Consider the following 20,603-nt stretch of genomic DNA (forward strand, 5'->3'; position numbering starts at 1 on the left):
AATGTCTGCATAGACTTAGCTTTTTCTTCCATCTTTTTTAGACCCTCTTCTGCTCTGGTGCCAAACAGATTGCCTTTGTTCAGTGGTGCGTCCAATAATTTTGATTTGACATGGTCTGGCAAGGTCTGCTCCTTAAGAAAAGTATGCCTTCTAAGTACAGAACCTGTGACTGCTGTCTTGCAGGATGCTTCTAGGGCATCAAACCCACATTGCAGGGTATACTTACTAACCTGGCTTGCAGAACGCATAAGCTCCTGTAATTCTTTATTTTCTGCACAGTCAGCAAAGGTAAATAGTTTTTGTTTAATAAGTTCCATAGTATGTTGCTGGTCTTTCAGCAGGTGGAACTGACAATTTAATGCTCTAATGGCAAGAGTTGCAGAGGTGTCTACTTTTTTACCCCATCTGTCTAAAGCTCGGGAATCCCTGTCTGAGGGGGTGGGATTCTTAGCTGTGGTTCTTTTATTCCCTTAGGTCCTTGGGAGATGACCTCTGGGTCAGCAGTATGATTTTTGAAAAGAAATTTGTGAGAGTCAGGGACTCTGTAGTACCTGTCAGGTTTCCTGGGAGCAGGTAGAGTACCAGGAACTAGGCTGGATTCCATAAAAACATCATCCACAACATCCAGAACAGGAGGAACAGCTAAGGGTCTGTGCTGTGGTAAATCTAAAAATTCCCCCGAGTCTCTTTTTGCACTGAGGATAATCCTGGCATTCCCAATGGAAATGCTCTCTCAAGGTATGTAGGGTTTCACCAAAAGAAAAATCCTCTGGAAAAGAGGCAGAAGGGATGGATTCCTCTGCATCTGAATCCTCATAAGCAGATAAGGGCATGTCTTCATAATCAGAAACCTCAGAGTTGTAGGACTCTTGGTCAGACAAAGCTGCTAGGGACACGTCTCTCTTTCTTTTAGCAGGGGTAGGCTTGGCTTCCCCTAATCAGCATGATAAGGTCTTCCGCCATTTTAAGCATCTGAGATTGAGGCATGGAAGCAAGCGCTTGAGGTTGGGTCATCGTTTTTTCAGGCGTAGTTCGTTATCTGGGCCTTGGAAACTCGGTAGTTTTAGAAAGAACTGAAGATGCAAAAGAAGTTGTCGGTTTGTGTCGAATATCAGTAGTGAGAAGAACTTCCTCAGAAGTCGGTGCCTGCACAGTGGCTCCGGACACATCCAAGGTAGAGATATCCACAGGTTCCATAGTCAAGGAAGAGTCTCGTGGCATCTCCGGACTCTGAACTGATCTCGGTTGTGGCCTGTGAATCCATCAAAGCGGGCATCAGGGGCTGCAAAAGCAGCTCACTGAGTACCGGCGACTAGCTTAACGGAAGTGTCGTCAGCAGTTTTGGACCTGTGCGGTCAGTTCTGTCTTTATCCTTACGTTTTTCGGAAGATCTGTAGTCGGATGGCTTATCGAAGCCATTTCAGAATACGGAGATAGAGAGCGAAAGCATTTAGCTACGATAAGGGCTCGATGATGTATAGTTTGGGAGTTGAACAAAGCACAAAACAGGCAGCGAGGGACGACGTGGTTTGGGTCTAAACAGGTAACGCAGTAAGAATGGAAATCTCAGTGTGGTATTTCGTTTTCACAGGCAAGACAATTGTTAACTTTTTCTGACATCGGTTAGGGCAAGGAAAAAGGATCCCCAATGGGGTACTTAGCTTCAGAAGACTTCAACTTCGGAAACGAAAACTCGGGTAGTGGCCGACAGGCACTCGTGCGAACTACTTGTGCTTTGGGCTCCTTGGCAAGAAAGACTGATGTAATGGCGTTGGCTGCCTGTTTTTTATACCACTGATGACCTGACGTCAGTCCTGGAGCGACAGCAACCAATGCAGAAATACTAAACCTCTGGTATTCGGGCCGACTGAGGGCTACCCCTGGCAGGATAACCAAAGTGTGATGACTGCAACAGTGAAACATGAAGAACATTAGTACCTTCCAAGGAATGCTGAAGGCATCTACTCTCCAGGCTAGTGGGGAGTGATTCCTTGGTGCAGAAATTGATCAATTGTCTGTTATGGGGGGAGGCAAACATCCACTTGAGGAATGCCCCACCGGTGGACAATGTCTAGAAAGGTTTCCCTGTAAAGCATCCACTCGTGCTGTAGAGAAGACGTTCTGCTGAGATCATCTACTGGTTTGTTGTCCTGAGAGGGGAAGTATGAGGCCTGTAGGGACAGGTTGTGCCTGGAGGCGAGGTCCCACATCTGTAGAATTATTCTGGAAAGGATGTAGGCTTTGCTTTCTCCTTGTTTGTTGAAGTACCACATGACTGTGGTGTTGTAGAAGGGGACCCGGATGGAAGGTAGGAAGAAAAGCCTCCAGGGTTAGGAGAACTGCAGTCATCTCCCTGACATTGATACGTTTCTTTTGAAGGGCAGGATTCCAAGTTTCCTGAACCCTGAAATCCTTGCAGGTGGCTCCCCACAGTAGGTCTGATGCTTTTATGAAAATGAACTGGTTTAGGGAGGGCATTTGGAGAGGCAATCCCGAGTTGTGATAGATTTGTTGAATCCACCACCTTAGCTCTGTTTTAAAGAACGGAAGAAAGGGGATTTGTTTCTCTAAACAGTGTAGGTGTGACCAAATGTTCTTGCGGTACCACTGGAATTCCACATGTGCATTCTTGCCAAGGGAAGCATGGGAACGGTGGCTGCCATAGGCCCCAGGAGTTGCAGGAATTGTCTTGCAGAAATCTGGGGTACTAGTAAAAGGTTTTGAAACTGAGTGAAGAGGGAGTGAAACTTCTCCTGCGGAAGAAAGGCCCGAATTAGATCTGTCCTGATTCTGCAGCCCAGAAATACTTTGCCTTGCTGAGGGAGCAAGGAGGATTTATTTATATCGAGGGTGAAGCCCAGGTTTTGAAGAAGGGTGCTGGTGAACCTGAGGTGGTCTCTGAGACGGGTTTCTGTTTCTGCTAGAAGGAGAATGTCGTCTAGGTAAGGGTAGAGTTAAGACACCTTGGGTCCTGCAGTAAGCAATGGCTGGGGCTAGGCAGTATGTGAATACTCTGGGTGCTGTAGACAAACCAAATGGCAAAGCTGTAAACTGAAAATGAGAGTAGGGTCCAGAAAAAGATAAACATTTTCTGTTGGAGGGTTTTATGGGAATATGCAGGTAAGCCTTTTTTTTTGGGGGGGATAGGCTTTGGGAATGGGCTTTTCCCTCCAGGAAAGGAAGTATCCATTTGGAATGATACTCAGTACCCATTGGTCTGAAGTGGTTTTCCAGATAGGTAAACAGTATGTTAGGCGGGCTGATAATGGCAGATGGGCAAGGCAGTCACTCATTGTTGGGTGCATTTCTACCCTGAAAGGACGGTCTAGGACTTGGTTGAGAGGTGACAGGTCTGGAGAATGCTTGCCTTCTGGTTCCCATTCTGTGCCTGGTGGATGAGGAGGTGGCAGGGAAGGGGTTCTCCTGGTTTTAGCAGGGTAGCTCCTGTAATATTTTGGAATAGGGGATACAAGCAAATGCTTGATGTACTGCAGTTCCTTGCTTTTCTCCTGCAAGGTTTTAAAAATTTCTACAGACTGTTTTCCAAACAAAAGGTTATGGGTCTAAGGGGGCATCCATAATCTTAGTTTTAAAGTCTTCTGGAAGAGGTTGTGGGTGCAGCCAAGAATATCTGCAAAGGACAGAAGCAGCAGAAGCTGTTGACCTAGCAGAGGCCTCTCCAGCATAACTGCATCTAATTGAATGTCTGGCTATCTGTGAAGCCAGAGACAATTTAGATGTTATGTCTGATTTAGTAGGGCAGTCAGGTGTGGTAGCCAGGAGATTAGTTGCTTGTGAGACAAGGTCCAGTGCACATTTAACTGTGTGTGTCTGGTAATTTATGGCATGGAAGGTCAGGGTGGAAGAGGTGTACACTTTTTTACCAATCTGTCCATGCTTTTACTGTCTTAATCAGTAGGCAGAAGAGATGCAGAGGGAATAAGTCTGCAATGCTCGTCAGGGGAGACAGCAATAACTGCAAGGTCCGTCAAGGGGGATTTAACTAAGAATTTATGCTCATCAGGAACCTTATAAAACCTGTCTGGTCTTTTAGGAGCAGATGGTTGAGAGTCTGGATTTTTGGATGCAGAGGTAAAACTATCCAGACAGGCAGGTAAGACTGGTGGGATGGCTGATGGGGAGGGAGACTCCACTTGAAGGAGTTCAAAACAGTTCCTCTGGGTGTAACAGTCATCTGGGTAGTGTACCATTTAAAGTACTCTTAAATCTTAGTTATTGTTTCACCAAAGGTAATCTTCTCTGGTGGAGAATCCCCTTCAATTGATTCTTCATCTGGTGAATAACACTCTAAAGGAGAGGCAATCTGGGATGCATAAGAAATGGACTCTTCAGAAGAAGAGTAGTAAGGTTCTAGTCCCGCCTCTCCTTGGGTAGTCTGCAAGGGGAGAGAAAAGGCAGAGGCAGGCCTAGTGCTGAGCACAGGTATAGTGGAGGGAGTAGAGCCTGTGAGCCTGAGGGCCATAAAGTCCTGCATCAGAGAGTTAGTGAAAGATTGCCAGTCTGGGACTCCTTCAGGAGTAGGAGTCAAATATTTATTTTTCTGTTTTCGATTAGTAGGCGTTGGTTTGGGAGAAGACCTAGGCTCAGAAGCTTGAGTCTCAGGAATTGGAGTCTCCGAAGGTCATCCAACTGTTTCTGGTTCCCCCTCGACGTTGGTAGGAACTGACGTCTGAGCTATCGCCGTGGACATGCAGGCCGTAACTTCTGAAGTAGCCTCCTCAGTGGAAGCCGAAGTAGATGGCTTTGTTGGACGTCCCTGAACTCCTAAATCGGAAGTTGGCGGGATGTCTAATGGTGAAAAGGCAATGGAAGTAGGCCTGGAAACTTCGGCTTTTTTCCGCAGTGCTTCAGTCAGAGAGCAGATTCAGGGTCCATTCTAAGCACAAGCTTTTTGAGACATGGATTCTCTAAATATAAATTTAGTGTGGCAAGATAGCTGTGGAGGGTCTTCGGTACAAAGAATTGGTAAATGGAACAAGCAGCATGATCGTGTGCCTTCCCAAGACAAAAGACGCAATGGTCGTGGGTATCCTTATGCAGTATCTGATGCCCGCAACGGCATTTGCCCTTCTTAGCTGCCAACGGCTAATATTAAATACAGCTAACCAAGCTCAGACAAAAAGAATGAAAAGATTTCCCCAGTTGGGTACTTAGCTTTTAGAAGTCTTCGAGAGTAGGAGCGAAGCGAACAATGTGACATCGTCTGTGGCTCAAAAGTTCTGAGGTCTGTGCGTGTAGATGTCACATTTAAGGTCCCTGGTTTATAACCATGTGTGACATCCCACGCACCTACAGCAACCAGGCTTAAGCTTTTGTATAGGAGCAGACATCGGGTCGCCTGAGGTGGGAAATCCCACAGTAAGAATACTGTGACATAGGAATTGAAGGACATCTAATGTTACTTTCAAGAAGTAACTTCAATGAAAGAAATGTTCAAAACTACACAGTGGTTTTCTTTTGTGTGTTTAACAAATTATAAAATTAACAGCTTTTGAAGAAACCAATGATTGTTCACATAAATAAAACCTACATGAGTTAAACATTTTAAAGAATGGACTGATTGTGTACTTAAGAAATCATAGAAAGTAATCATAAAATAAAGTTTTTCAAAAAATACATCAAAGGTTTTAAAGAACAAACTTAACACACATCTCAATAAATCATAAGAGTTTTTCAAAGCCTAGGAGGACAATAATTTGTTCATACCACAACTGTATTAACAGCATGAAAAACATTACTATGCTGTTTGCTTACCTGAGCTTTGGAAACCAATTTCATGAAAGGCCAGCTATCCTCATGCCGTACCAAGTCTACAATAAGTAGCTCACACGCTGATAACTCATGCGCACCAGAATGGCGACCTGACGTCCTCCTATTTGAGGAATCTAAAACAAAATCATAAAGAGTGAGTGTTACATTTATCAAGCCACTGTATAATGCATTACATTCAAGTTAGCAAAGGCACAATGAATAGTGCTTTTTTTATTTGCAGCTGTCATGGACATTTTTATTTACTGAAGGTAACAATTCAGACTTTCCCAGGTCACAGTCTGACTGTTATGTTAGGGAGAGTGACAGAAATTGACATTTTCTAAAACTCTACTTATTTTCTGTTAAGAATTTGGTATTATAACGCTAAAATTCATAAAGCTTCTGAGTCTTGCAATACCATTTGTGACATATACTAAAGTATGACCCATTCAAATATTTTCAGCGATGTTCAAATTAATTTTATTTATTTACATTTGTTGACTGAGAAAGTACGACTGAGCAACAAGCCTCTTTTCATCAGAGGCTTAGGGAGAAAGGTTCCCGGCACATACAACAGATATATAGAAATTTTAAATTACAGACAATAGCTATTTAGAGTTTAGGTTATAAGATATATCTAGATATTGATATTATGCTGAATATTTTCAAAGTGAAGACATTTGAAGAAAGTGTTGCATTAAATATTATAAATGTGCATACAGGACTTAACTGTAAAAAGGGACTGATCTGTGTAACAACATTTACAAAGCATAAAGCTTCACAATAGAAAGGGACCAAAGTGTGGCTGTAAGATGACACTGGATGATCATATAGCTTGATTTATTAGTACTATAGAGAATAACAGCCTATGTAAACAAAGACAAGACCGTATTGGAAAGAGTTAAGTGGGTTACTACAGCTGCAGATTCTGATAACTTTGGTTGCTCTTCTCTGTACTGTACGAATGGCTAGTAAATAAAACAGAGACAAAGGTTAGTATTCACAGTGAAGTATCTATATGTTGTAGCACCTGACATGTAAATCACTGTAGGCAACTCATTAATCTTAAATCTTTACATCTCATATTGAACATCTCCGTTTTAGAGGTTAATAAACACATCTATATTTATATCCAATCTATAAGGTAATATATATTATGTTAACTGAGTATCGAAAATGTTACTTTATCAAAATAAGTATACTTTTTTAGATACACAATTTTAAATATCACGTTTAACACTACAATAATTTTAACTCATGAACTGAACACACATCTGTTTGGGCTCTTTAATGGACTTCCACTGCTGGTGAAACAATGAGGACTATTTGCTCTGGCTAAATTCTTCCTTTTGGTATAGCTCTTGCCTTCACACCTCTCTGTGGTTATTGTCTAACATTTTCAGTCACTTATTTCCTGGCATTAGAATTGGCTGTAACAATTGTGGATGTTCATCATGGAATTTAGACTTCAATGCACTTATATTACTCAAATATCTGTTATTTAATTTGTATGGCTTTCCACCTTATGTCTTGACAACAAAACCTTGGAACTTCACCAACTAGGTGGTTCCTCTATTCACCTAAGGAATTACAGGCTTATTAATATCACAAGTTTTATCTGCAAGGCTATGGAATACATCAAAGATGAACTAATGAATAATAATCTAAGTGACCTTATATATGTTACATACTAGGCTGGCTGCTCCTGCAGGCCATTTGAAGCCGAGACATTTCCATTCAAAGATAAGAATCAAATCCTATAGTTTGTGTCTGTGAGGGAAACCACCATTATACCAACCCAATCCCTGGATACATAACAACTTGGCTTTGTAAAAGACAGATCATGCTTGCCCAACCTGGTTGAATTCTTTGAAAGGGTTACTGAGGCCATAAATAACTGGCATATAGTCCACACTGCTTATCTGGATCTTGTCAAGGCTTTTGGCACTGTCCTCTATGCTGAGAGCATTGATAAACTCTCTCAGCTCAACAAACTCGTACACAATTTATAGGATAGGTAATTGGTAATTTGAGAGATTCAATACAGTTATTTGCTCTACAAAGACAGATCTCACCAGTGGTGTCTTAACATGGCCTTGTCTTGGGCCTCCTTTTTGATATATGTTTCTTTCTGATATAAAAGCCAGTATTAATGGACTGTAGCTAACCAAGTCTGCTGATGATTACAGATTGTGGGTAGCTATCAAATCAAATCCCATTCCAATACTTAAATTCTCCAGCAAGGCAAATAATGTTTGGTGCATTAATCATGGCTTACCCTAAACACCAAAAGCATCACAGTTTCCTCTGCTAAATTGAGCATTTCTTCTGCTTGCCATACAAACACTCCACTTAAATTTTACATAGTCATCAAAGAACTGGGAATGCATGTTGATTATACACTCCTCACTGACCGCTAAATCTTTGTGGTGGTTACATTTGCACCTTGTTAAGTACATTAACTTCATAGACCTCAACATTTTTTTCACCAAAAAGATCTCAGGTCTCAGTATATTTAGCTACTCTGGCAGACTAAAAGCCTTATCATTCTACTTAGGGTTATACAGACTCCTGAAGGATCACCTCGGATTAGCCTTCTGCACTATGCATAACCTAGCACTCTTTGAACGCTTTCCTCTAAACAGAACTAGTGGTAAAGCAAACACCCATTCTATAGATATAAACCTATATTACCAAATCAACAATCCCAGACAGCATGACAGATGCCTAGCCCAATGTAATCCCCACTTCTGGAATAAGCAAGCCTTACCTTTCAAGCAGAATACTTCCTTAGCAACCTTTAAAACCATTAAAAAACTCCAAGTAGAACCAAAAACATGAACACGAAAAAAGCTGAACAAAAACTGTACCAAAACAGTCCACACTGGAGTCACAATGATGGTTTCCAAAGATTTACTGGTGCTTCCTGGTACCTCGGCTGTAAGCCTTCAAAGGGAATAAATTATACACCAAACCAGAACATTTTATACTAAATCTTAATTACTTAATTAACTAAATTACATCAATTAGCTAATATAGCTAATATAGGAACACTCACATAGCACAAAAAATAGTGATACACACCCATATGAAACTTCTCAGATGTTTATCAGAATTACATATAAATATTTACCCAATGTGAGTATTTACTTCTTGATTTAAACCTTTTGGAAATAAAGTACCAAAACTGATTATAAATTTAGTCTCAACCAGTAAAACCAGTCTGGATGACTAGACAAACCACACGTTTTCATAAGGAATATCTGGAGAATGTCTACTCAGTGGGGCATTGTCAGTCTGTTACCAGTATTACGTAATGGGACTAAGCTCCTTGATGGTCTCCTTGGCTATAAGCTTAGTAAGAATTTATGACATCATGAAATACCTCAGCTTCAGACTGGAAGCCTTTTCTGTAACTTTTGCCTTCTCACACTATCGCCAACCAGTAAATCTGGATAAGGAGAAGGTTACTGTTATAGCTGCCTATCGGGTGTCAGGATCTGCCACATAACACAAGCACTCAGATCACTCCAGAACAAGTACAAATACGACTCTGTCATTGTCCATGTTGGTGTGAATGACCTGAGCCGTACCTCCCTGGAATACATGAAGAGAGACATGGAAGAGCTCTCTAATAACATAGCCCAGGCCGGTATGACCCTGACCCTGAGTAGCATCCTGCCCTCACCAAGAATGATGCCACGGTATAAAGAAAAAATTATTAATTTCAACAATTGGCTAAGTTTCTGGTGTCATTCAAAGGGGATTCAATGTCTGTCTGCCTGGGATGACATACTCGACAAGCCATGCTGCTTCGCTAGAGACGGCTTGCACCTGTCACCCTTAGGCTTTCAAATACTGGCCAAGGCTCTTGCCACCCCCATAGTGCCATTTTAAGGCAAGGCTCAAAAGATAAATCCACCCCCGTAAATAGCACAGGTAACAAAAATCTGAGGGTAATACTACTCAATGCCAGAAGTCTAAACCTCAAAATGCACGCACTCGAGGCACTCCTCAGTATGGAGAAAATCGATATATGTGCAGTAACCGAAACCTGGTTTAAGGCTCCAGAGAGCACCCCAGCACTAACAGGCTACAACTCATACCATACATTTTGGCCACAGAACCCAGACCGAAATACAAAAGGCGGGGGAGTATTCATATTCATCAAGGATACCCACACCGCCAGGTTAGTGGCACAGCACGATGCTTCAGAGATTATCCACGTGCAACTAACAATGGGCAAAACTGCAATTCAAATTGTAGCTTGCTACAGATCACCCATCATGTCCCAGGACCCCCATTCCGCATTTCTGAAAACACTGGGTAATAAAGGTCCTACCAAACCCTAATATTGGGTGATTTCAACTACCCAAACATTAACTGGGAGAACTACTCAAGTACCAACTCCCTTGCCCAACATTTCCTAAAATTTATACACTCAAACGCCCTGGAACAACTGGTCAACACTCCCACCAGAGGTGACAACATATTGGACCTGGTCATCACCAACATGGGCGACCAGTGTTCCACACCGGAGGTCAACCCCTCGCTGGTTAGATCTGACCATAAACAAATCACTTTGGATATCCACATTCCGCCCCCACCCCCGGACAAGGAAACCACCGTGAAAAACATTTCAAAAGCAAACTTCCCGTTACTTAAGACGGAGGTGGAAAGTTTCAAAGCCTCTATGCTAAAGGATAACGCTGTCCAAGCTGCAAAATCCTTTACTAATGCATTCTACGGGGGCACCTACAAGAATGCATGGATCATGCTATCCCAAGCAAAACCAAGACTCACTCCTCCAAGAAAAGGAAACCAGTCTGGTGGACCCCTGCCACAAACAAGCTATATAATAGGAGGAGGAAACTAGTACAGAAAATAGTAAAATCCCAAAAAGGGAAGACATCCCTGATCAGTATCAGCAAGAAACTACGAGCCCTCATAAAATCGTTCAAGGCGAGCTTTGAAAGAAAACTTGCCAAGGACTCCAAAGATAACCACAAGGCATTCTTTAGCTATGTCAAGAATCTAAGTGGCAATGCTCAGATCTGCTCGGAGTTAGTGCAGAATGGCACAAAATACACTGAACCAACCGATATTGCCAACATCCTGACAGACAGGTTCACTGCAAACTTCACCCAGAAAAGGGCCCATAACCATACCAGAAGAATGTAGAGCCCCTGAAATCACAGACACTCAGATTAAAATAGCCCTCTCCAAAGCCAAAAATACAGCATCAATGGGACCGGACGGTGTCCCAGGCTGCGTCCTACACAAGCTCAAAGATGAACTAACCCCTCACCTAAATACACTGTTCAAACTCAGCCTCTCCAAAGGCTATGTACTCATAGAGTGGTGCACAGCAACGGTTATTCCGCTCCACAAAGGTGGAGCCACAATAGACCCCAGGAACTATCGCCCTATAAGCCTGACTAGCTTGGCCTGCAAGGCTATGGAGCGCATCATCATGGAACTCATTAACAGACACATTGGGAATCTCCAAACAAAGGACCCTACCCAGTTTGGCTTTAAGGGCAGATCATGTCTCCTAAACTTGGTGGACTTCTTTGAGACAGTTACCAAGGCTATAGACGAGGGAAAGGTGGCACACACAGCCTACCTAGACCTCGCAAAGGCGTTCAACACCATTCCCCATTCTGGTATTATAGACCAGCTCACCAGCCTGAACATAAACCCCTATGTCACAAGATGGGTTGCCAAATGGCTCACGGACAGAACCCACATGGTGAGAGTTGCGGGAGCTAGGTCTGACGCTCAACCAGTTACAAGTGACGTTCCCCAGGGCTCAGTCCTATAACATCTCCTGTTCGGCAAATACTTCTCAGAGGTAGAGACAAGCACAGGAGGACTATGGCTGACCATGTTCACAGACGACTGCATACTAGGGGCTATAACTGACTCACTGGCTGACACAGACATTCTCCAAAACGGTCTCACTGAGACAGATACCTGGTGTAAAAATCATGGCCTCAAGCTAAATGCCAAAAAGTGCAAAGTTATTCCCTTTGGAAATAAAGTACCTACAATCTGCCACATGGGTGGTAGTCCCCTAAATACGGAAAACGTGATAAGGGATCTGGGGACCCAGGTGGATAGTAATCTCTCCTTTGATAATCACACTGCCAATGTGGTTAGAAGATCCTGCTATGTGGCCCACCTAATCACAAAAGGGTTTGCATCCAGATCAAAAGAGGTCATTGTGCCCCCCTCTACTCATCACTCATTAGACCCATCATAGAGAACAACGCCCCATTTGGGATGTACCTTACAAGACACCTGCAACAGCTAGAAGGACCACAGAAGTACCCCACCAAGAGGATCACTGGCCTCAAACAGATGCCCTATGCAGCTCGACTGAAGAAACTCCAGCTGTACTCGGTTGCATACCGCCTTCTCAGACGTGATTTCTGCCAGAAATACAAGGCTATGTCCAATCCAGAACTGATGGACATGCTCCACCTAAAGAAAACCTTATCCCCTCGAGCCACACGCTCTAGAGATCTAAACCTCACCACAACAATAAATAGGACGTGCTGGAGGGATAGATTCCTGTCCCAGAAAATTCCCATGTTTTGGAACAAGATTCCAATCTAAATTAGGCAGAGCTCCTTGCTAGCACGCTGCAAGAGAAACCTTGATGAGTGGATGGGAAACAATGTTTACCCCGGTATCACTTTAGTGGCTCTGCTGGACAGAGGCACAGGAAACTAATCTAAGGGGGCGGCGAAAGCCAACACATTTTGGCTAGGCTTATAAATGCCTTCGGACAGATAGCCTAGTACCTACCTATGAACCTATGGTAGCTTTCTGAAGTTTCTGTATCAGTTTGTGCTAATTTCATTCCAGTACTAAATCTTTTTTTTTTTTTTTTTTTTTTTACTTTCTGCACAATAACCATTACGCTGATGAAAGTCTGAATCCTTAACAAATGAGTAAGATGACAATTCTCATATTTTTTTGATACAGCTCTTTTTCTTGACATTTTTCACTGTGCGGGCACTCCCCTCAATTTGCTCCCTGGATTATGGAAAGTGTGGTTGGATGTTGTATATGTGTGAATTTCCATTCACGTACCCATTTACTGAATTCTTGCCTTTTACACTCTGGACAATTGTTAGACATGACAATATCAAGTATTCCTTTTCTCAGGAATACAGACTTTTAATGCACTATTCGTACCTGCCTTTGTTCTATGCGTTGGTTTCATTATTTCATGAACTGAAAAAATAATATACACGAGAGATTCAAGGTATCTTTGGAAAAAAAAACTTGTGCGTAGTCTGAATATCAGCTAGTATTTCATCTTTGGACTGTTATGATATACAATGCAGACTGGACAACTCTGCACTACTTTTGCTATAAGCTGTCATTCCTGCAAAATGCAATACACTCTTGCACTTTTCCTTATCCTTCACCATTTCCAGAAGTAAAAGCGATTCATGTTATCCTCTCAACTGACTGGAAATTGTCATTCTGTCAGTTTTAGACAGCAGTCCCCAGATGTATCTTATTTCTTCATTGATGGAAGAATAAAAACTTGACTCCTTCCCAATTTTCACTCTGTTTGTCTTTTCAATTTAATGTCTTTTAGTAATTGCATTTCGATGCCAGTGTTGCTACGAAATTCCTTTCACTTTTTCTTCTCTCCCACGTGTGTGTAATTGCTCAAATAATCTCTAGACAAAAGAATGAAATACAAGTTTTATTTCACTGCCGCAAAAACTGTAGAAAGTTTCTGTGCTTCATGATGTTCATGATGTAGAAATATGGAAGTAACCCGCAATCAAATCCAGTGCAGCCATGATGGCAGCAGGCAAAAGAAGAAGAAAAGTATAGTAAAGTAAGCATAATGAACTTTTAACAACCACAAAAGTACAGTTGGATAACTGAATTTATCATAACAGTTGAAGTTCAAACAGACCACTGCCTCAGTAGCATAAGCTATATGGGTCCTACCCTGATAACCTGTCAGCTTTTCAAAGCTTAAAGGCACATTCCATGCACTCTAAATGTCAGGTGCTTGAAAGGAGGTCCATATAAAGACACAGGAAGTGCAAATTACCCCAGGACATTTTGTTTGCTTAGGAAGAGAGGCAAGGAAACAATCTGACAAAGTTATATACAAAAGTGTGTATACATCCACACCTGTCAGCACAAAAGGAAAACTGCCAAAATAAAAGGGGTGAAGGGGGGGAGGCTAATGCAACAATGATCTACATTAAGACATCTACTGTTATTGGTAAGTTTACTTACACAACCTACTACGTTCAACATATAGATCTGTTGCAGTACTATAACCTCTATGGGTAAATTACCACAGTTTAGAAGGTTAAAAGAGGGAGGAGGCCAGTAAACAGACTCCAGGAGCCGCTGGAGCATAGTCATAGGAAAGCCTGTTCTGAACCTTGAAACTGAATCCAGTTTTTAGTGGTTACCATGGTTATACAGAGAAGACCAAGTTACTACTGTTAGAACACTTCTACAGTCCACCCCTTTTCAGAAGGCCACCAAAGAAGCCAAAGCCCTCACAGAATGGGCCCTAACCTTGCCTGGAAGTGGTTTATATCGAGGATAGCATGAGACAAATTCCTGAAAATACTCTGCTTTGACGCAGCTTGTCCTTTCCTCTTTCTTCACAGCTGACAAACAGCTGAAGGCTCAAGTCTTCTCATGAGCTGCCTGTGGATACAGTGTGTGAAGAATCATTTCTCCATTATTCTTGACTTCAGAAAAAAGAGAGGGAGATGAAACAGTCTTTGATGTCACTTTAGGCATAAAAGAAGGGTTAGTTCTCAAAGAAACCATGTCATTGTGATAACTGAAGTAGAGTTGACTTGTCACCAGTGGTTGTAACTCAGACACTCTCCTAGCAGATGTCAAAGCAATGAGTAAAATGTCTTCTATGTTGGGAACTTCAATTCAGCAGGATGAGCTAGTTCAAATTTAGTAGTAGTAAGCACAATGTTTAGGTCCCAAGGAGGAGACCGGTTTCCTAGGTGGACAGATTTGCAACACCCTTTCAAAAACTGTTTAACTTCAGTATGGTAAGAAAGTCGGGGACCAAGCAACAGACCAGCAGAGATGGCTGACAAATACACTTTGACAGAAGGCTAAGACTGGCAAGAGGACAGCAACTCTTAGAAATAATAAACAGCCAGAGCCAGCACGGCCTGAAGAGGGTCCTGACTCCTGTACTGGCACCAACTAGAAAATCTTTCCCACTTCTATACAAAATTTCCTTGTAACACATTTTTTCATCTCCTTTAGTAACTGCTGCATGTCCTCAAGAAAAAAGGGTGCCTAAAGGGTATCAAAATTCTATTATCTAGACAGTTCGCTGAAGAGTTTTCAGGTTGGGGTGCATCAAACAACCCATCTTGAGACAGTAAATCTGGTATACTAACAGAAAGGCATACAGCAACATTCCTGCCAATGGGAATGAAAAAGCATCTGCTTTCCAGGCCTGTGAGCTAGGAGTTCTGGGGCAGAATTTCTACAGTTTGTTAAAACACTTCCACCTCAAGTTTCTCAAACCACAACTGGATACCAAATGCTCTCCTTGTTACTTAAAAATAAAGAGAGATCACATACCAAAAAACAGGAATAATTTATTCTAGCGCCTTGGTGTTACCACCTTCATGGAATAAAAAATTACAAAAAAACACTCTTTACATACTTCATTCTTAATTACATCTCATAAATCAATTAAACAATAAAAGAGAACAATTAACTTCTTAAAGCAAACATTTCCAATTCAATTCATTATTTAAACCTTTAGGAGTTAGTGTTATATTTTAAAATAAAAATACTTTCGTTATACAATAATTTTTGTTTTAGTATTCCATCTGTAACATCTATACATTCAATTTGTTCCAAAATAATAAATTGCAATAGATTAGCATTACTTTCATGAAACATTTTTAAAGTGTGAAGCAATCACTTTATCTTCCCTACAATTTTTTATGTCTCTTAAATGTTCCATGAACCTTGTAGGGAATTCTCTCTTTGTCTCACCTATATAAGTGACAAGGCTATTTTAGGGCATATATTACCCCCTTGCTTTTACAAAAGAAAGTGCCCCTAGGTTCAAATCTTATATGACTCATGCTGTGAAATGTAGTTACAATATAAGAGCATATATTGCACCTACCACATTTTAAAGTTCCTTTAACAGATGGAGCTCTTATTAACTCTATGGTTGGCATGGTAAACATACCATGTACAACCACGTCTCTCAAAATTTTTTGCCCCTGGTATAAGAAAAAAAGGGCTTTTGTGGAAAATACTAGCCAAAAATTTGTCCTGTATTAGGTACTTCCAATAATGTTCTATTAATTATTTTATTTCTTAGCTTTTAATATTATAAACTGATACAAAGTATAAAGGATCCACTATATTTGTCATCCCTTTCACTTGCTCTAGTCATAAAAGTTAATCTATTACTCCCCCTTCTACTATCTGTCCCTTCTACTCCTTTCCAAACTCTACTTTGAGCTTCTTGCACATCACTAATATTATAACCTCTTGCTTTAAACATCTTTTTACAGTTTCGTTCATTTCTCGTGCCAACAAAGCTTTATCACTACAAAGTTTTGAAATGCGTAACAATTCACCATAAGGTAAAGCTTTTAAAACATGAGGTGGATGGCAGCTTGTAGCCTGAAGGTACTGGCTGCCATCTACAAATTTTCTGTGAATATTTGTTACAATCTTTCCATTTTTGTCCCCTTCGAACACAAGATCTAAATATATAACTCTGCTAACCTTTTGTAAACCATCAAAGGCTAAACCAAATGGGTTTTTGTGCAATTCTTTTATGAAATCTTCTATTTCTTCCCAACCACTTTCACATATAAATATTAAATCATCTATGTTGAGAAAGTAAAAATTAACATTTTTTCATAAAGTTTAACTTAAACAAAAAAGAAATTTCAAAAAATCCATAAAAAGATATGCATACATGGGGGCAAAAGCTGCCCCCATCGCTGTACATTGTTTTTGCCTATATAAAACATTAAAATAAAAATAATTCTTTTTTAAACAAAAATCAACCAAATCTAAAATGAAATTAGAAAAGGGACCGTCATCTACAAAATATTTAATAGCTTCTATTCCATCTTCATGCTTAATACCTGTATATAAGCTTTTAACATCCAGGACCAGCCAATATTTCTCCTTATTCCAAATTACGAGAATTCCACGGTGGTGCAGCGGTAGCGTTGTTGCCTCACAGCAAGAGGTTCTACCGTTCGATTCCCGGCTGGAGTGCAGAGAGTGCCTTTTGTGTGGAGTATGCATGTCCTCCCCGCGGTTGGCTGGGCGTTCGAAAGATGTGCGTAAATGGGCGTGCCTTCGTTGAATGTTGAACGTCGAGCTGGCACCTCGGCGTTCGTGAAAATAAACTGCCAATCATTAGCAGACCGGAGTTCCGCTGTGGCGACCCCTAACCGGGAAAAGCCAAAAGACAACAACATTCCAAATTATACAAGAAATTTTATCCAAGAAATCAAAACTGTCCTGTATGTATGCTGGTGATTTTTGTGCATAAGGCATCAAGATTTTATGTAACACTAAGCTGATGTTATGTAAGAAGTATTTACATGCAGATATTATAGGTCTATCAGGGGGATTCTCTAAACTTTGATGGACTTTCGCCAAGCAGAAAAAAAAACAGCCTTCTCACTATTCCTATTGAACAATTTATCTCTCACATCCTTTTCTGTGAAATAACCTAACCTTACACTCCCATCTAACATTTTTTTCATAATTAAGCATTGCTTGTTCATTTTCTTTTCTATCACACTTTATGTACACTTAAGTCTTCTCCAAATGTTCCATACACATCTTATAATACTGTAACACATTCATAATCACTATCTTATTGCCCTCATCCGAGGGTTTTTATTACTAAATCTTTTCTATTACATAGTGTTTTTAATGCTTGACATCCTTTTAAAGTCAAATTGTAACTTATATCGTTTCTTATTACTTTTTCACATATATTTTCACCACCAAAACTTATCATAGAATTAAAGTGGGATATATGTATATTATCAAAGGGGGGAATATATTTATTCACTGTTGGAATAGTGGATACATCTATTTTACAATAAGCATTCAAAGTTTCCACATCAGTGCTATTTATGTTATTCAAAAATTCCCCCTCATGCATGAAAAGAAACTTGTATCTGAATCACTATTAGATAATAAGACATCTCTATCACATACATTACTTATTTAAAAGCATAGAAAAATGATGTCTCAAATACAATTTACGTACAAACCTGAACATTTCCTGTTTCAATGCATGGTTTATTTTTATTTTTCACAAGGAGAGCATTTGGTATCCAGTTGTGGTTTGAGAATTTTTACAGTTGTCTGTTATGACAGCAGGAAAACAGATCGATTTTTGGTGTTCCCCACAGCTGCATCTATTTTTGGGAGACCACAGGATGATGTTTCCATTTTTGGAGGGTCTATCCTGGTCCTGCTGAGCTTGTCTGCATTCATGTTTTGCTCTAATGGAATGTATGAAGCCTGAAGGGTCAATCTGAGCAGAATATCTCTCTCCCAAGATATCACAGCAAGTCTGCAAACAGGATAAGATCTGATACCAACCAGCTTATGTACCACACCTCAGTGGTGCTACATGTGTAAACTTGCAGAGGTCCTGAAGAGCAGAGATAATTTAAGGGTTTCAAAGTTATTATCAGTGCCAACATCTCATACGTATGTGCTTCTGTCTGTCATGAGGACTGCAGAGAGGTTACACTTTTGCCCCTTTTGAAACTCTTCCCCATACCAGGGCTGACACATTTGTAATGACAGACCATGGGGGGGGGGGGGGGTCAGAAGAGAGAATGGGAAACCAGAGATATCTGGTCTAGGCACCTTTGAATCTCCCTCTTTAGAAACACTAGGACTGGGATCTGAAAGGACACCTGGTATCGATGCTGAACCTAGAATGATGTAAGCACCATTTTCCCCATATAGAACATGGGCAAGGAAACATGGGGATCATCAAGCTCATATAACCCAAAATCCTAAAAAAATCCCTTAGCAGACACATGGTCAGACACATGGTATTGATCGAAGAAACAGGTCTACCTTGTTTGGAGGAAGAAAGGCTCTTTCCAGGGCAGAATGCAGCAATCATACTTTGAATACAATTTTGTGAGAAGGATTAATTAGGGATGAGAGAAAAAGTACAGTTGTGTACACTTACCATAAATGTAGATGTTCAAGTGTATTCACTGTTGCGGTCATCACACTTGGGTTATCTGCCTGCAGGTAGCCCTAAGTCAGCCCGAATACCAGAGACTTACTATTTCTGCGTTGGTTGCAGTCGCTCCAGGACTGACGTCAGGTCGTCAGGGGTATAAAAACAGGCAGCCGACGCCATTACATCAGTTTTTCTTGCCCCAAATGTCAGCAGCCCCCAAATAGGGAGCTAAGTTATGGTGGGGAAAACACCACTAGTAAAAAGTAAATACCAATACCAATACCCTTGAAAGGGGTGAGTAATGGACATAGAGAGAGACAGACAGACAAGGGGGCTGGAGGGAAGGAAACTAGGACTGCAATAGTGAGTACACTCGAACATCTACATTTATGATAAGTGTACACAACTGTACTATGTTCTTCGTGTTTCACTGTTGCAGTCATCACACTTTGGTAGATTCCCAAAGATGAAGAAGGGTGGAGGCAGTCACGAAGAGATGGGGTTGGCTAGTATGCCTTGCAGGACTGCTGTTGGAAAACCTGCCCTGGATTTGGAAAACATAGGCAGGTGGTAATGCTTGGTGAAGGTGTGTACAGAACTCCAGGTAGCAGCTTCCAGGATATTCCTGGTAGGGACTTCCCTGAGGAATGCTGTAGAGGTAGAAGTTGCCCTAGTAGAATGTGTTCTAACACCCTGAGGGGTTGGTTTCCCATGGTGCTTGTAGCAGAAATGGATGCAGTGTGCTATCCACTTGGAAATGAAATGGCCTTGCCCTCTTCCCCTGGTGCAAAGCTGACTAGTAACTGACTTCCTGAAGGGCTTAGTCCTATCAAGGTAGAATCTGAGCTGTCTGTGCACTTTCAAGGAGTGCAGGATCCTTTCCCCTTTATTCTGAAGATTAGGGAAGAAAGTCGGCAAATGGATAAATTGGTTGAGAGCCACACTGGATAGGCATAAAGGAAGGGTTAGTCCTGAGGGAAACCCTGTCAGCATGGAAAATAAAAAGAAGTTATGTACCTACCATAATGTTCCAGGTTAGTTGTCTTCATCTCGCCTTCCTTCTTGCTAGTTGGGATCGGAGCCAATGCACGGCCCCGACTCGGCCATCTTCAATAGCTCGAGAGCCGTTTACTCTCGAGGCTACCCCTTATCCCATAATGCCTAGCGATAGTTACCCAGATCTCGTTTGAAATAGCTAAAACCAGACATAACAACATAATAATTCAGTGAAGAACCAGTTGACTATACCTGCCATATTCTCTTAGGTCAAAAAAGGACACAAGAGGACACACAGCCAGTGAAACAGAACAAAAAGCTCCTCTCGATCCACTAGGACAGGGGGGTGGAGGGTGGGATGCAAGAAGGAAGGCGAGATGAAGACAACTAACATGGAATGTTATGGTAGGTACATAACTTCTTTATATTAAGTTGTCTATCTTGCCTTCGTTTTTGCTGGTTGGGACAGCGTCCCTAGCACCCAACATCCTGGGTTGCTCAGTGGAACAGACACTTCAGAATAGTGGAATCAAAGTCAGCTCTGCTCCTAGAGACCATATCCAAGGTATGAGGGTTTGCCCACGTG

At 41.4% G+C, this 20,603-nt stretch overlaps 1 protein-coding gene across 1 annotated transcript in view; it reads right to left on the reverse strand.

Annotated features, from left to right (window-relative positions):
• Positions 1-20,276, reverse strand: part of LOC122803863 (bromodomain adjacent to zinc finger domain protein 1A-like) — a 184,085-nt gene extending 163,809 nt beyond the window's left edge. Inside the window, exons 1-2 of the mRNA XM_044073543.1 lie at positions 20,270-20,276; positions 5,776-5,906 (exon numbers count right to left, since the gene is read on the reverse strand). Of these exons, the coding sequence (XP_043929478.1) occupies positions 5,776-5,906; positions 20,270-20,276 (138 nt within the window). The remainder of the gene's footprint in view (positions 1-5,775; positions 5,907-20,269) is intronic.
• Positions 20,277-20,603: the final 327 nt, after the last annotated feature.

This window comes from Protopterus annectens, chromosome 6.part0 (assembly GCF_019279795.1).
Source record: "Protopterus annectens isolate FY-2018-M chromosome 6.part0, PAN1.0, whole genome shotgun sequence".
Taxonomy (NCBI): Eukaryota; Metazoa; Chordata; order Ceratodontiformes; family Protopteridae; genus Protopterus; species Protopterus annectens.